Source organism: Scleropages formosus, chromosome 5 (genome assembly GCF_900964775.1).
Source record: "Scleropages formosus chromosome 5, fSclFor1.1, whole genome shotgun sequence".
Lineage (NCBI taxonomy): Eukaryota > Metazoa > Chordata > Actinopteri > Osteoglossiformes > Osteoglossidae > Scleropages > Scleropages formosus.
In genome coordinates, this window is record NC_041810.1 from 26,193,708 (window position 1) to 26,206,113 (window position 12,406).

Here is a 12,406-nt window from a genome sequence, read left to right on the forward strand (position 1 = left end):
AAAGCGCTGCGAAACATTGTAACGAAGCTGCGGAGAGCGCGTGCAGCGCACGCACGGCTCCGCCCCGCCCCCGCCTCTCCAGCGCTGCTGGCTGTTGCATCAGAATCCGGAGGAACATGATGGCGGCGCCGGGGGACCAGGGAGAACTCGGTAAAACGGGCCTTTCCTGACCGTAACGCGAACGCGTGTACTACGGTGTAGCTTAACGTACAAGGCAAGGCAAGGCAAGGCAAGGGGGATCGAGGGTGTAGATCATGTAATTGTTCATAAATGGAATGGCCGCGTTTCCTGCGTTCTCTCTCTCTCTCTCTCTCGCTCCGAGTTTGGAGTCCACGCACGCACACCGGACACACGCGTCTCTCTGCAGCACAGGGAGGGAGCTCTGATGGAGAGCTAGCCGGCGCCGCTGTGTGTTGCAGTGTAATCATGTGCTGTGCTGTGTTAATCGGTGTGTCGCGTATCGAGGGGCGGTCCGGTCCGGTCCGGTCCGTCTCGTCTCGATCCTCATTCATTCATTTCATTGTCAGTAGTGCGGACCTCGAGTCGAGACTAGTCGGCTCTAGGAACAATATGGTAAGCATCATACGTCACTCCCTCCGCCCGGGCCGAGGCTGTTCGTTACCGGAGCTGTGCACCTCCGCGAGGCTCCTGCGTGCTGTAGAACCGGGGGAAACGTGCATATGGATATACCGGTGAACCTGGGCCAGAAGGGGTTCAGATCCTGCTTTCTCTCAATCGATGCAGTAAAATTACCCATCATGATCAGTAAAATGGGTAAATCAGTGTAAAAGTGATTGTCTACCATTGATGAGAATAAATGCCAGTAACAGATCATCCTAAGATGAGGGTCATCGTGAGTCGTTCCAGTTTGGTGGCTGCGCTGTTTTAAAGTGTAAACTTTAACATGCGAACTGTTTCCTGGCGGCCTTCCGCCCCACTCGGTCCCAGGTGTGAACACACTCGCGCTGCATCCTGCTGGCCTGTGAATGTGTGCCCCTTGTCTTCACAGCCTTTGATTATGGCTTTTTACTGAGGGTAATGGAGGAGACCCCCTGGCTGGGGGCGCTGAACGAATACCTGAGCCGCCGCAGTTACCTGGCTGGGTTCAGCCTGACGCAGGCAGACGTCGAGGTCTTCTCGCGGCTACGCGGTCCGCCTCCCTGCCAATACCCCCACGCGCTTCGCTGGTACAGACACGTAGCGACCCTACGGCAGGAGCTCCAGGCCACCGTCGAAACCGCTACTGAAGGCAGCAGTGAGTAGAGCTCCAGGACAGAGCAGCCCGGCGCTTGCGGCGCATGAGCCCACACCGTCTAGCAGAGCATCGGCCCTGATCTTGGAGAACTTTCGGAAGTTCATTCATCTCTAAGTACTGATGCATTTGACATCATCCTGCCAGGTGTCTGAAAAAACTAAAGTCAAGTGTTTGTTTAGAATATGCACCACAATATGTGTTATTGTACTTAATGTCTGATCCTGTCTTGGAAAAGTAATACATATGTTTAATGCAGTAAATAAAATGGAACGAAAATGCGTATAACCAATAAGTCTCCGGGGCCAGGGTTGAACGCAGGATAGCTTATGGCTGTGCTCCAGTACCACATTAAATTACAAATCATCAAAGTACTGACATGGTTGCATGTCTTTAAAAATGCATTGATTTAGTCCCGTGTGGGTTTTAAAAAAAAAAAACACGCTGGTCCACTACGGTCACTGCATTCAAAAACAACAGGAATATTTATAGTGTCATAACTGCTGATTGTGTTGAATTTGTGTCTGGTGTCAGTATTCTTGGCGGTGATGTCACATCATGGTGTGTGTGTGTATGAGAGAGCTCCAGACGTTATGGGAAACTGTCCTATCCCACTAGGCGTAAGAAGGAGTAGTAGGATTGGAATGCAGTGGTCAAAATATTACATGAGTTTCCAGGCTGTGATGTCATATAAAGTTGAGAATTATTTTAACAGGGCTGAGTACCAGCTAGTTGATGTCACTTCCTTTTTCCAGCAAAGGGAAAGAGGGTCCAACCCCCTTGGTCTCCCCCACCACGTACAGAGGTACCCAAGCTGTACCTCTACAACAGCCTCACGCGAACCAAGGTAAGAAACTGCTATCTCCGCCAACACAGGTGACTTAGGAGTGCCGGTGTGAGGTGGGTGATGTTCCTCCTCGACAAACGATGTTTAAACATCCCCGTTGTGCCTCGTCGATAGGAGGAGTTCATCCCACAGAACGGGAGGAAGGTGTTGTGGTACTGCTGCGGTCCTACAGTGTATGACGCTTCCCATATGGGCCATGCCAGGTAACCACGTGGGAAACGGAGCGCGAGCCCATGTACCGCACTCCACAACTTAGTCGTACACGATATACACTTAGTGTTGCGCTGTACGTTGCAGCAGGCTGTAACAAGGGTGCGAAACTAACAGCAGCTGTCTGTCGTACGTGAGTGAACCTAAAGATAGGAGCCACGTTGGACTGGAGTTTGACCAGAGGACATTAACAGATGTGTCCAGCTGGTTTTTGCAGAGTTTCAGAAATCCCATTTCCAGAACCTCAGCTACCATGAATACATTTTTATTTTTTTTTTTTTTATTAAATCTCCTCAGGGCATGAAACGCATCATTTTCATGTCTTCCTGATGCAATATTATTACATCAAGGAGCGGAAATTGTTCCAATGAAAGAAATCATGGAATTAAGATGAAAAATGGAGGAACCATAAGTAAAAAAAAATCTGAGCATTAATTTAGTTAATTTCTTACCATGTGTTTTAAATGCACACTTTTTGCTGAATATAAAATTGTTTTTCATTTTTAGATCCTACATATCATTTGACATCCTTCGAAGAATTCTGAAGAACTATTTCAAATACGATGTCCTGTACTGTATGAACATTACAGATATTGATGACAAAGTAAGGACGACCAAAACGAAAAGTTTACGTGCATTTTAGAGACCCCCTCTCAAATTTCATTTCAGCTATTACACATTATATCTGTGGTTCATTGTGTGCAAATATTGGAGATTGTGTGTGTTAGTAAACTGCTGTAGGTACCTTAACATTGTAAGCTAATTTGGCGAAGAACATGAGCTAAATAAATGAATAATAATAAATAATTTACTTTTACTCTTTTAGTAGATACTTTTCACTAAATCAGTGTAAATTAGTCCAATTTAATGTACAGATTTTTTCCACATGACAAATATCACTGGGTTCCATGCTTCTTTTGGAGGTGATGCTCCTCTCTTTCTGCTGCCCATCAGCAAATGGGTCTTTTGCAGCCCATAAAGTGGGAGGTTATGAAGAAAGGATGAAGGGTTCCACTTGGGTGTTACGGTCAAGCACGACAGACTGAAACTGGAGTAAGAAGAATGTCTAACCTTGTCAGACTTGAATAGTGAAGCTATGTGGCATTTTGTTCTGGTCCACAGATCATCAAGCGAGCCAGACAGAACTACCTGCTGGAACAGTACAAAGAGAAGAAACCGTCACCTACCCAGATTCTGCAGGATGTGCTGACAGCCAGGAAGGTAAAACAGCAAGTGATCCTTAGACCCTGAAACCAATCGTAGATTTATCAGTGGTGCAGAATCAACTTTTCAGACACCTGTAAATTTGATTGGCGCATAATTTCAGCTGTTTTCGCCCTTCCTCAGCCCTTCCTTGCCAAGCTGGCTGAAACAACAGACCCTGACAAGAAGCAGATGCTGGAGAGGCTGCATGTGGCCGTGAGCACCGCCCTGGAGCCCTTGCAGGGGGCAGTGCAAGGCGACGCTGAGGGAGCAGTCCTAGAAGGCCACGCGCAGGTAGGAAGAAACTTCTGTTTGCATTGGAAAACCAATATTGACATTGATCATTGATTCTAATATAGTTTAGTTTTTCAACAGTCCTTCCTCTTAAATTTACAGTCCAGATTTTATTAAATTTACATTTACATTCTTTGCTGAAGCTGTTGGTGGAGGAATCGAAAGACCTGCTGTCCGATTGGTTGGACTCCCAGTTCGGCAGCCAGGTGACCGAGAACTCCATCTTTTCCACGCTGCCGAAGTACTGGGAAGGAGAGTACCACAAGGACATGGCTGCCTTAAATGTAAGAAAAAAGCTAATTATACACCAACCTTCCCAGTTCCGTCTCAGTGGGGGGGATGTAAAGAACTGTTTTAATCTCCATCGGCTCCCATGTTTACCCCAAGGTTCTCCCCCCTGATGTGCTCACACGGGTCAGCGAGTACGTCCCTGAGATTGTCGACTTCGTGAAGAAAATTGTGGAGAACGGCTACGGGTGAGTGAAATAGACCTGGACTTTCTTTGCACCTTTTGACCTCATTGACCTTGAAAGTAACCAGACTGCCCATTTCTCATCTCCGTTCCACAGTTACGTGTCAAACGGTTCCGTGTACTTCGACACAGCCAAGTTTGACGCCGGCGACAAGCACTCGTACGCTAAGCTGGTGCCCGAGGCAGTAGGAGACCAGAAGGCCCTGCATGAAGGAGAAGGTAGGGCCACGACATAGATGGCATCCTGTGTTTGGTACAAATGTGTAACAACTCTGGAGCTGGAAACATCGTTCATTACCTGTGTTTGCAGGAGACTTGAGCATCTCCGCAGACAGGCTGAGTGAGAAGAGGTCTCCCATTGACTTTGCCTTGTGGAAGGCTTCAAAGCCTGGGGAGCCATCCTGGGACTCCCCATGGGGGAAGGTAATTATGCTTACACTTGAAGCACCAAATCCATGCACCCATTATCAGTAGCCACTTGTCTACTTCAGGGTCACGGTGGTCCAGAGCCTCTCCCAGAAACACAAGGTGTAACTCAGGGTACGCCATGGATGGGACACCAGTCCATCACAGGGCAGTCAAACATCTGGATTAGTCACTGGCTCACAGGCATGTTTTTGAATTTGTATTTTCAAGGGGCGGCCGGGGTGGCATATTGAGTGTTCTGCTATGGCCGGTTCCATTTTGGGAGAATCCATGGACATCCATGGAGGCGGATTTGACCTACGGTTCCCACACCATGACAATGAGTTGGCGCAGTCTGAAGTAAGAGTCATCCAATTAGCTCACGGCGTTCATTGAGTAAGCTGATCGGGTCAGCTTAAGGATGGGATGAGGCAGACTATTGCCCCTTACGTGATGTGCTTGCCCGAAACCAGGCCCACTTTGAAAATGACCACTGGGTTCGCTACTTCCTGCATACGGGTCACCTGACCATCGCTGGCTGCAAGATGTCCAAGTCTCTGAAGAACTTCATCACCATCAAAGATGCCCTCGCCAAGCACACAGGTACCCGCATGCAGGACAGCACCATCATATGCATGGAAGGGTTCTAGACGGCCAGAATCCAGCATTCTTGGCCAGCACGCTGAATCTGAGGTTACGTTACGCTTCCTAGTGTAGTACATGTGCTCAGATCTTCCCATCAATGGAACATTATGTCGGGATCTAACTCATGGTTTTGTTGTGGTCTTCAGCTAGGCAGCTGCGCCTGGCCTTCCTCATGCATTCGTGGAAGGACACCCTGGACTACTCCAGCAACACCATGGAGTCGGCCATCCAGTATGAGAAGTTCCTAAACGTGAGTGGCCACTACCCCTGCTGGTGTCGTCCATCAAGGCACATCAGTACCTGTCAACACGTTCCGTTGTTTTTCTGCTCTTCGCAGGAGTTCTTCCTCAATGTCAAAGACATCCTCAGAGCTCCAACTGACATCACAGGCCAGTTTGAAAGGTGGGAAGAGGCAGAAATGGAACTGAACCGCAGGTGAGCAAGAACACCTGTGTCACTCTAAGGAGTCCTCGGGAATCTTGTTGTCTATGGTGTAATGGGGCGGCTCTGTAAAGAACCCAGGACCTAATTCAGACCTCGTGTGTGTATGTATGTATGTATGTGTATATATATTATACGTGTGTGTGTGTGTGTGTGTGTGTGTGTGTGTGTGTGTGTGTGTGTGTGTGTGTGTGTACAGTCATCCCTTGCAAAATGTCCTAGATATGTTCTGAGAAATAGGACGCTGTACGATTTGGACGTTGTTCGAACAACCCTTTTGTTGTATGGGAACGGTAAGTTCAGTCAATACCTGTACAACTTTATATTACTGTACAGTACCGTAATTAAGCATAGTAATAGAGGTTAAAAAGGATAAAAAGACACCATCTAATAACAGCATAATGTAGTAAAATTATATACATTACAGTACAGTGTACAGTATACTGCAATAATACAAACAAAATACCTTTTTTAAGCTTTTTGTTTTTATTTCACTTAATCAGATTTTTAATTTGTTTCACTTGAAATTTTTAAACAAAACATTGTCACGTCCACGCCCGCACCGCAGTCGACAGCACCTGATGACAATTAGAACACCCGGCTTTAAAAGGCCCTCCTCGGCTCCTTCACACTCGCGGAGTCTCAGTGAGACAACCGTCCTCCTTAGCGCTCATGTCCCGATCACCTTCATTCCCAGGCCATGTTCTTTGTCCGCCAGCTTCTGACTATTTGCTTCGTCTCCTGACTACGTCCATGGATCTTCGCTCCCACTCTGACCGCCATTCGGCCAACTCTTCGCCCATCCCTGATAACGAAAACTCACCTGACCCCTCAGTTTCTGACAAACTATCCTGCGTTTGGGTCCAGCCGTTCCCACGTCCTCGGTTCCGCATGACAGACATAAAACACTTACATTAAATCTAAATCTTTAAAACAAACTTCTTGGGACCATGAACGTATAAGCGAACGGACGCAGTTTGATAGGACATTATGTGGGGTATGACTGTATATACAGCATGTGTAATGGTATATATGTATATAATACTGTGCATTATATGTCGTGTTCTAAATCACAGATTCTATAAAATCACAAACTGCCTTATTCTCATTAAACAAGTTCTGGACAGTAGCATGCAGCTTCTTCGGGAGGCTTGCCCTACGTTGACTGACACTTTATGGCCTCGTCTCTAGTTTCTACAATCAGAAGGCCGCGGTTCACGCAGCGCTGCGTGACAACATCGACACAAGGACGGCTCTGGAGGAGCTAAGGGTGCTGGTCAGCCAGAGCAATGCCTATATCGCTGGCAGGAAGAACGCCAAACTGGCACCGAACCGCATGCTCCTGCAGAGCATTGCACTCTATCTCACGGATCTGCTGAAGGTGAGAGGGGCCGGTTGACGTTGCTCCTTTTAGAACTTGACCACAGACCAGGCCCCAGTAGCTGAAATGTCCTTAACGTCAGTCCCTGAAGTGTTATGTCTTTTCCCTTGCAGACTTTCGGAGCAATTGAGGGGGCCGAACCCATTGGATTTCCAGTAGGAACAAATGGGCAAAATGTGGATGTAAGTTGGAAAAATCCACTGTGGGACAGAGTGGGGTCTATGAGGAGTAATCTCTGAGACTGGTGCTGTGTAGGAAATCTTATGCCAGTGTGGTGGTTCTTGCATATCACTGGGGCTTTTCCTTTCACACTCAGCTGGAGAGCACTGTGATGCCCTACCTAAAAGTGTTGTCAGACTTCAGGGAAGGAGTCCGTAAGATTGCCAGGGAACAGAAAGGTGAGATCCACTTCCGCTCTCACTTGTGGCTCTGTCCTGTCGGGTAATAAATTTTCTGGGTGAACCACAAGATGGCACTGTAGCCTTGAGGTCAAACATGAGGGACAGGAACACTGAAACGACATAACTACACTGGTAAATGTCTACCAGATGTATTGCTTGTCTTAAACATGATTATACTTTATATTTTACTGGACCCATGTCAATCTGACATTCAGCCTTGAGGAACTGGAACTACAGGTGGTGTAGTGATTAGAGCTGTTGCAATAAAGGGACTCAGGGTTGAATCCTCACTTCAGCCAACACACACACACATACACACACACACATTGTATGAAAATGCTTGTCCCAATTGGGGTCGTGGAGAACCACAGCCTAACCCGGTAACATAGGGAACAAGGCTGGAGCGGGGGGGGCAGCCAGGATGGGACGCCACTCCGTCACAAGGCACCCCAAGCGGGACTTGAACCCCACGCCCATCAGAAAGCAGGACCCGGCCAAACCCGCCGTGTCACCGTACCCCCTCCTCACTTCCACTTATCCTGAATTGACACACAAAAAAATAGCCAGGTGTGTACATGGGTAATTAATTGTAACTAGGTTACAATTACTATTAAAATCACTAGTGAGCTAGCCTAACTAACGTCGGTAAGTTGCTTTAGAGAAAAGTGTCAAAAATAAGCAAAGGTCCACCTTCACGATGCACAAAAAGGAGGTCTGGTGTATATGACAGAGCTTATAGGTGTGATACATTTCAGCTGTTGGGATATAATGTGAGTTTGAATGGACTCTTCTGATTGTGTCTGAACAGTGACTGAAGTGCTGTCCCTCTGCGACATGGTGCGTGATGAGACGCTTCCCGAGCTGGGGGTCCGTCTAGAGGACCATGAAGGTACAGTAACGGCAATCTAAACCGCCATCCTCTTGTCCACGCAACCCTCTGGATTCCGCAACCGTTGGACCCTACACCAGTGTATCTGCAGTCTATCTCGCTCCGCTCTAACTTGTTTGAGTGGTTCCTGAAGACCAGCCATTGTCCCTTGTCTCTGCAGGCCTCCCCACTGTAGTCAAACTGGTGGACAGAGAGACCCTGCTGAAGGAGAAGGAAGAGAAGAAGAAGGTAAGAGCAGATTCTTCATACATTTGCCAAGATAGATCTGCCAGCAGCTGGCACCTTGTTGCTGTTTGTGTGGCGTGGCTAGGCGAGTCCTCGGTGTAAAAACAGTTTTCTGATGCTCAAAGGAAACTGCAAACACGTTAAATCTCATCTCTTTGCGAGGGGGGGAAAAAAATTACAGGTGTCCAAGAAATGTGCTGTCCTGTGCAGAGTGGGTGGCGGGTCGACAAGCCTGGGTGCAGCACGCATGGGCCCTCTTTTGACAAATTCAGCTGTTGGCCAGAAAATGCGATTGCAGACTCTTGCAGTTGTACTACTACCACACTGCCAAGTAACACCCAAAGTCCAATTTTATGTTTAGGAGTATTATTTTTTCAGTTCACATGTTATTACATAAAGTCTAAATAGTTAAGTATTGTTCAATTTTTACTAGTGTTACAGATTCCAGATAATGGAAATGATGGGTGGTGATGATGATCATACCGGTGGCTTTCTGTTTTTGAAGATTTACTTTTGAGCACTTTCCTGTCAGCGATGGTTTTCCCACAAATAGAGTAGGAATCTTTACAGCAAGTAAGCAGTTGATGACCTATGAATCACCCACGGGCTGGTTGCAGGAATAATTATTACTGTGCCGGATAAAGGGAATGGAGATGTGTCCCAAATTTGTCTGTGAACCGTGCCAAAGGTTGTGCCCCGGAGTGAGTCACACATACTATTGAATCTGTGGTTCTTGTTTCCTTCTCCAGTGGCGTAAGTGTATTGACCGAAAGGTCAGAGTTGGAGGGAATAGTACAGAGTGTGCACCCTCTCTAAGTGTCATTTTAATCTACACCTGACAGTGTAACAACCTCAGAAGATGAAACCTTGATGTTGTCTAATATTGTAATAATATGGGGACAGCTTGTGCTGCAGTGGTTAGCGCTTCTGCCTTTGGGCCCAGAGGTTTCAGGTGTAAACCTGGCTGTATAAATGGGCAAATAATTTCAAGTAGCTTAACAATGCAAGTTGCTTTGGAGAAGAGTGTCACCTAAATGAATAAACGTTAACGTAACTGATTTTGTTCCACATCCCCTAGATATGTGTTTCACAACAAAAAAATACCAGGATGTTAAAAATTTGCCTGAACAGCATATCTACATTTTGTGCAAGATCTCTACCGTAGACTGAAATATCTAATGCTTTTTTTCCATGTACATCAGCTGGAAGAAGAGAAGAAAAGGAAGAAAGAAGAATCAGCACGAAAGAAACAGGAGCAGGAAGTGGGTAGACATGCTAGTGGAGGTCAACTTAACCAAATGATTGTAGATGCTGAAATTTCCAGCGCAGGCATAATGTAAACTTGGTGTACCTACACCTCCACTCCTTTCAAACTTCATTTTAAATACAGAAGAATCCATGCAGCTTTTCACTTGTTAGAGGTAATGATATCACTGTTTCTGTTGGCTGCAGTAAAAGTCATGCCTGTTTGAAACCAGCAAGAGTCTACATTCATTTCCAGGTAATATAATGATGTGAATGGACAGGTGTCATCTTAATCCTTTTCCTTTCTCCACAGATGGCTAAACTGGCCAAGATGAAAATTCCTCCCAGTGAGATGTTCCGATCTGAAACGGACAAGTACTCCACCTTTGATGAAACGGTAAAGAGCCATCATTAAACTGTAATGTTTTACATTTGTACAGGTACACAGGACATTCTGAAACGAATAACTTTGACTCATCTGTGACAAAAAAATGCAAAGGGCCATCCTGTTTTATTCTTTGCTCACCCTTGTAGGGTTTCCCTACCCACGATGCAGACGGAAAAGAGATTAGCAAGGGACAGACCAAGAAGCTCCGCAAACTCTATGAAGCCCAGGAGAAGCTGTACAAGGAGTATCTGGACTCAATGCAGAATGGAAGCTGAGCATTCTTAAAAATATGAGGTTCTTCAGACCAGCCCTGCCCAGCCGAGATCTCTCTCCGGAGTCTGGCGTCTTCTGCCAAGTCGTCCATGCCAAAACTGAGGGGACTTTATAACTTGGGGAACTTGAAATTAATATGCCATCTACTGCCGGAGGGACTGATTTGTAAAAAAGAATCCTTTTTCGCTGATTAATGTTTCATAATGGAGTGCTGTGAGTATATTAATGACTGTCAGTGTGCCCAATCCTTTCTTCCTGGATATAAATAAGTTCAAGTTTCACAAACATGCTTCCTGTAGTCAATAGGTAAAGTCCGTTTCAGTACACGTGGGCACATGACATCAGGGAGGATTTTATTTTGCTGGGATGGTGTAATGATAATGTGAAAATAAACTGATTCTGACCTTTTCCTGTGTAGACCAAATAATTCCATGATTCAGTAATAAAATAAATGCTTTTTGTGAAGCTCATTTGCTCATTATTTCATTAATGCTTAAATCATATTAATGTCACACTAACAGCCTTAAAGTAGTCCTAGTTTACTTTTTTCTTCCAAAATGCAAGTTCAGTGATAGATGTTGGACTGTGTGCTATGAATCAGAGAAGTCGAGTTGTAAACTGTTCATCAAAATGAAAATGTGTGAGGAAAAATTTTGATGTCACTGGTGCTTGGGAGTACGGAAAGATTTCACATGGGCAACAGCCCATCCTGTCTCTTAGATTCCTGGGACACGGTAGCTTCCTGATCACAATCCATCAGTCCTGTCAGAATGTACTGAATCTAAAAATGCTGAAAAATAGCAGCTCAGAGACTGTTCTAACAGCCTTGAGTTTTTGTCATTACAAAGGGGAAGACATCAATCAAGTCAAAAAACCAGGACCAGTGATTCCTTTCCTCAGAAACTGTTGCTAGTTGCTGTCAATTTTGATGTCAACGTTCGGTGACACTACTTCTAAAATGTTCTGTCCACCGTTTGCCCTTAGGGTGAAAATTGATCTGTCTGTTGTCAGTTATTGAGTCCATCCATCTGGCTGGTGGTTGCCCTCTTTTTTTCCTCCCGACTTTTCCAAGAATCTTTTTTTTTTTTCCTTCTCTAAAGAATCCAAACTTAACGATGTGTCCGAAGCGTGATACTTTCGGAGTCATTGTGTATCAAATGAGAGCTCTGGTGTGATTTGAGCCAGTGTCCATCTGTCATCCAAGGTTATCCTTAGAGGTCTCCTCCAGCATAACAGCTCAGAGGATTCCATGTTTTTTGTATCCTGCTTCTTCACTGTAGAAGTAATGTCTTCTCCACATATGTCGGAGAGCAGCGATGTAAGGTGGTTTTAAAAAGCAGTGGACGATCACTTTAACTGACAATGGCAAAATCATGAAACGACGGAAAAATGCAACAGTATAACACAGTACAACTTTTTTGTGCTCCACTGAGAAACAACGCAAACAAGAAAACCTCATAAATTACCTATATATTTAAATTGCTCCTGTTCTCCAATAAACATTGTCCTCACCGCCAGAGTCACAATGCATCAAACAAGCCATACGAGCAAACATTTTCCAGTAGTTTTGCTTATTTTTTTTTCCTTGTAGGATTTCATACAATGTTTTCGCATTGTTTGCTTGTAATAACACCGTCTGTTGAAGTAGGGCTGTTCACTATGTTTTAGTTTTTTTTTTTTTTTTTTTACTTTAAGCGAGACATTTTTTCACATTTGGAGGCAGTATGTTGAGAGGTCAGCGTCTATTCGAGTTAAAGTAGGTCATTTGAAATAAGATAATTGTCATTTGCCAGCCTTGCTAAGGAAACGAATGATCTCCAATGTTCGGTTCTCCG

The 12,406-nt window shown here is 45.4% G+C and overlaps 1 protein-coding gene across 3 annotated transcripts; it reads left to right on the forward strand.

Annotated features, from left to right (window-relative positions):
* The first annotated feature begins 78 nt into the window (after window positions 1–78).
* cars1 (cysteinyl-tRNA synthetase 1) lies at window positions 79–11,021 on the forward strand. Of its 3 annotated transcripts, none has more exons than XM_018765557.2 (23): window positions 79–150; window positions 1,010–1,255; window positions 2,008–2,099; window positions 2,214–2,302; window positions 2,817–2,913; window positions 3,432–3,530; window positions 3,657–3,806; window positions 3,950–4,090; window positions 4,194–4,282; window positions 4,376–4,497; window positions 4,589–4,701; window positions 4,915–5,043; window positions 5,157–5,286; window positions 5,475–5,578; window positions 5,666–5,763; window positions 6,961–7,150; window positions 7,264–7,332; window positions 7,467–7,548; window positions 8,360–8,440; window positions 8,601–8,668; window positions 9,868–9,927; window positions 10,224–10,307; window positions 10,445–11,021. In XM_018765557.2, exons 1-23 carry the CDS (start codon window positions 117–119, stop codon window positions 10,571–10,573), a joined length of 2,496 nt encoding a protein of 831 aa, XP_018621073.1. In that variant the 5' UTR covers window positions 79–116; the 3' UTR covers window positions 10,574–11,021. The 3 variants fall into 3 exon arrangements, with proteins under 3 accessions (XP_018621073.1, XP_018621076.1, XP_018621075.1); XM_018765559.2 differs by lacking the exon at window positions 79–150 and adding an exon at window positions 187–573; XM_018765560.2 differs by lacking the exon at window positions 1,010–1,255 and having other exon boundaries at window positions 88–150; window positions 10,445–11,020.
* Window positions 11,022–12,406: the final 1,385 nt, after the last annotated feature.